Source organism: Boleophthalmus pectinirostris, unplaced genomic scaffold, assembly GCF_026225935.1.
Source record: "Boleophthalmus pectinirostris isolate CB_2022bp ecotype Guang Dong unplaced genomic scaffold, ASM2622593v1 HiC_scaffold_5, whole genome shotgun sequence".
NCBI classification, from domain to species: Eukaryota; Metazoa; Chordata; class Actinopteri; order Gobiiformes; family Gobiidae; genus Boleophthalmus; species Boleophthalmus pectinirostris.
In genome coordinates, this window is record NW_026571404.1 from 437,473 (window position 1) to 441,027 (window position 3,555).

Sequence of the window (3,555 nt, forward strand, 5' to 3'; positions counted from 1 at the left end):
AGAGAGAGAGAGAGAGAGAGAGAGGAGAAGAGAGGAGAGAGAGGAGAGGAGAGAGAGAGAGAGAGAGAGAGAGAAGAGAGAAGAGAGAGAGAAGAGAGAAGAGAAGAGAAGAGAAGAGAGAAGAGAGAGAGAGAGAAGAGAGAGAAGAGAGAGAGAGGAGAAGAGAAGAGAGATGAAAGAAAGGATAGAGAGGAGTGGAGAGAGAGAGAAGGACAGGTGATGGAGAGAAGAGAGAGAGGAAAGAGAAATGGAGAGAACAGGGTGGAGGAGGGAAGCAGAGAGACAGAGAGAGAATGAGAAGAGGAGATGATGAGAGAGGAGAGAGAGATGGAGAGAGAGGAGGAGTAGAAGAGGAGGACACACCCCCCTGCACACGGCCCCCTGCACACGGCCCCCTGCACACAGAGTAAACACACAGAGGATCAGTTTTAAAACAAACTTCAAAATTCCAGAATAAATGAGGCTGTTTCAGATTTTCATTTACACATTTTATTCATAATATTTTCTGTTTCAGCCTCAAGTCTCCAGATTCCAGCTTTTACTTGGAATTTAACATCAAAAGTTTGAGTTTTACAACAGAATAAAACCGTGTGACGAATCGATTCATCGAAAAACAATCACAGATTAATCGACTGAACAATTATAAAACCACAGACGAGGATCCAGGAGAAATGTCAAAGGTTCAGCTCAAGCAAAAACACATCTTATAGTTTTTTATTTTTAATTTTTTTTTTCCCTCTGATCAGAATCAGCTCCAGCTCATGACTCCATTTTATTTTGTTTATTTTGCTAAATATTAAATTGAATTGTGATATGATGTTATAAATAAATAATAAAAATAAGATGTTAAAGGAAAATCTAACGAGGAAAAAAAAAAAACAAAAAAAACAAAAAAACCTTCAGTGAAGCGGTCTCCATGGAAACAGACAACAGCGCGTGCTCGGCTAACGGCTAACGGCTAACGGCACAAACACAAACACAAAGTGAAACTGAGGTGAAAATGTCGGAGTTTCTCGGTCACAGTTTTGTTTTTAAAAACCCGGAGGAGCTGACGGAGCTGAGACAAACCGCCGCGGACTTTTACCGAGTGAACCGCGTCCCGGAGCATCTGGAGCGGGCCCTGAACGAACTGCTCACCCGCAGACCGAGCGACCTGCACGGATACCTGGTGAGAGAGGCCCGGGGCCGGGGGGAGAGGCCCGGGACCGGGGCCGGGAGGGGAGAGGCCGGGGCCGGGGACGGGGGGAGAGGCGGGCCGGGGGAGAGGCCGGACCGGGGGGGAGAGGCCCGGGGCCGGGGGGGAGAGGCCCGGGGCCGGGGGGGAGAGGCCCCGGGGCCGGGGGGGGAGAGGCCCCGGACCGGGGGGGCCGCCGGGGGGAGAGGCCGGGGCCGGGGAGGCCCGGGGCCGGGGGGGGAGAGGCCCGGGGGCAGGGGGGAGAGGCCCGGGGGCCGGGGGGGAGAGGGTTTTACACGCAATTATTCTGATGTTTAAGGGTTTTACATTTAATACTTTTAATTATAACGTAAAAAAACAAACAGAAAAAACAACAAAAACAATCTAAACACATTTCAAACCCAAAACTTTTCGCCCACCAAAGAGAGAATGTTTTTATTATATGAAAATTAATTTGTGAATGTTTCATTGTGTTTTAATCCATGTTTGAATCAAATGTTTTTAATCTAAATGTATATAAATACTGATGTGCTGCTCATTTAATATCTGTGACTCATGGAAACATCAGTTTTCATGGTCATAAAACACAGTTGTTGTAGTTGGTTTGTTGTGAACTTTCTCCACGTGTCTCATCTGTGAACCACAAAACTAAACTCAAATACAAAGTGACTGGAGCAGATCAGGACCAAACAAACAGAAAATACGTCCAGAACAACACACGACATTAAAACAGCTCCATGTGAGTGAAGTCATGTTTTTGTCCACAGTTTCACGCCGTGTTCTTCATCTGAAGTTTTCCATCACTGGAGACTCAGAGTTTGTGCAGGTTTAGTCGGTGCAGGTACAGTGGGCACCAGAAGATGGCGCTAGTTCACAATTTATTTTTTTTAAAAAGTGCTCCTCACCTTCCACGGTGGTTGTTCTCCCTCCTCCAGCTCGGCTCCTCTACCAGACGTCTGGAGTCTGACAGTTCTCCAGTATCTTTGTTGTTCCTGTTCTGTTCTTTTCTGGACTGAGATGTTTGTTGTTTTTCCTGGATCTGCTGGAGCCTCCTACAGTTTGGAGGTCACAGCCCCAAGTGTCCGATCACCACAGGCTCCACTGATGCCTTCACCTTCCAGACCTTCTCCTGCTAGTTTCTCGTGTTTCTTTTTCCTGATGTTCCATCTCATGGTGTTGTGATGTTCCACCACGGCTCTGCTCTGTTCTTCTCCAGCTCCACTATGTCTGGTTGGTCCATCTCCATCCTGTCCATCTGTATCTGAAGTCCCACAGGATCTTGGCTCGGTCGATCTCCACAACCTTTGGAGGAAGTTTCCCAACACGAAATGTGATTCTTGTTTTAGTTTGTCAGTTCAGAGTTCAGTCTTTTTGTCGATTCTTCTGGACGTGTTTAAAATGTGAACTTTAAACTGAATTCTGATTCCATCTCAAATCTGATCTCAGTGTTGTGTTGTTCCTCAGGCAGAGTTCTTCTCCGCTCTCTCCTGTCCTCCTCGGATCAGCAGAGTCCAGGGTCTGGAGGTCCTGGACTCCAGAGGACAACCTTCAGTACTGGCCCAGGTCTACTGCATCGTCAGGAACCACGAGAAGGTACTGGTTTAGACCTGGTTTAGACCTGGTTTAGACCTGGTTTAGATTTGGTTTAGACCTGGTTTAGACCTGGTTTAGTCCTGGTTTAGTCCTGGTTTAGACCTGGTTTAGTCCTGGTTTAGTCCTGGTTTAGACCTGGTTTAGTCCTGGTTTAGACCTGGTTTAGTCCTGGTTTAGACCTGGTTTAGTCCTGGTTTAGACCTGGTTTAGTCCTGGTTTAGACCTGGTTTAGTCCTGGTTTAGTCCTGGTTTAGACCTGGTTTAGACCTGGTTTAGACCTGGTTCACCTTTGGATCACTATGATATAACTGTGACATTTAAATCTCAGTATTGATCTAAAACGATTTCATAAAGAAACAAAAGTTCTGACTTGAGCGTTAGAAAAGTGTGGAGTCCAGTGGAGCCGACGTCGCTGTGTTTTTAAATGACTTAATTGAAATTATTAATGTCTGGAATTTACACCAGTAAAATATAAAATAAAAGCTTCACAGAAAGTCAGATTTATGAGTTTAAAACTCGTAATTAGGAGTTTCAGAGTCGACTGTGATCCTGCTCTGCTCGTGCAGCTCGTGGCTGGTGGGACAGTCGTGTTTGAAGCCACTGAAAGGAAAAATGTGTCGTTATTTTACTGATTCACTTCAATCTGTATCTCAATTATTTGCCCGTATTTTCATGACTGAGCGACCTGAAGTATCTGGGCCAAGTGCCCAGCAAAGCTCTTCAGGAGACCAGGAGACCAGGAGACCAGGACACCAGGACACCAGGACACCAGGAGACCAGGACACCAG

General features: G+C 46.3%; 1 protein-coding gene across 1 annotated transcript in view; it reads left to right on the forward strand.

The window, feature by feature from the left end:
- Positions 1-1,000: 1,000 nt before the first annotated feature.
- Positions 1,001-3,555, forward strand: part of eno4 (enolase 4) — a gene marked incomplete at its 3' end in the record, with an annotated part of 15,927 nt that continues 13,372 nt past the window's right edge. Inside the window, exons 1-2 of the mRNA XM_055162900.1 lie at positions 1,001-1,168; positions 2,639-2,767. Coding sequence (XP_055018875.1) covers positions 1,001-1,168; positions 2,639-2,767 — 297 coding nt within the window. The remainder of the gene's footprint in view (positions 1,169-2,638; positions 2,768-3,555) is intronic.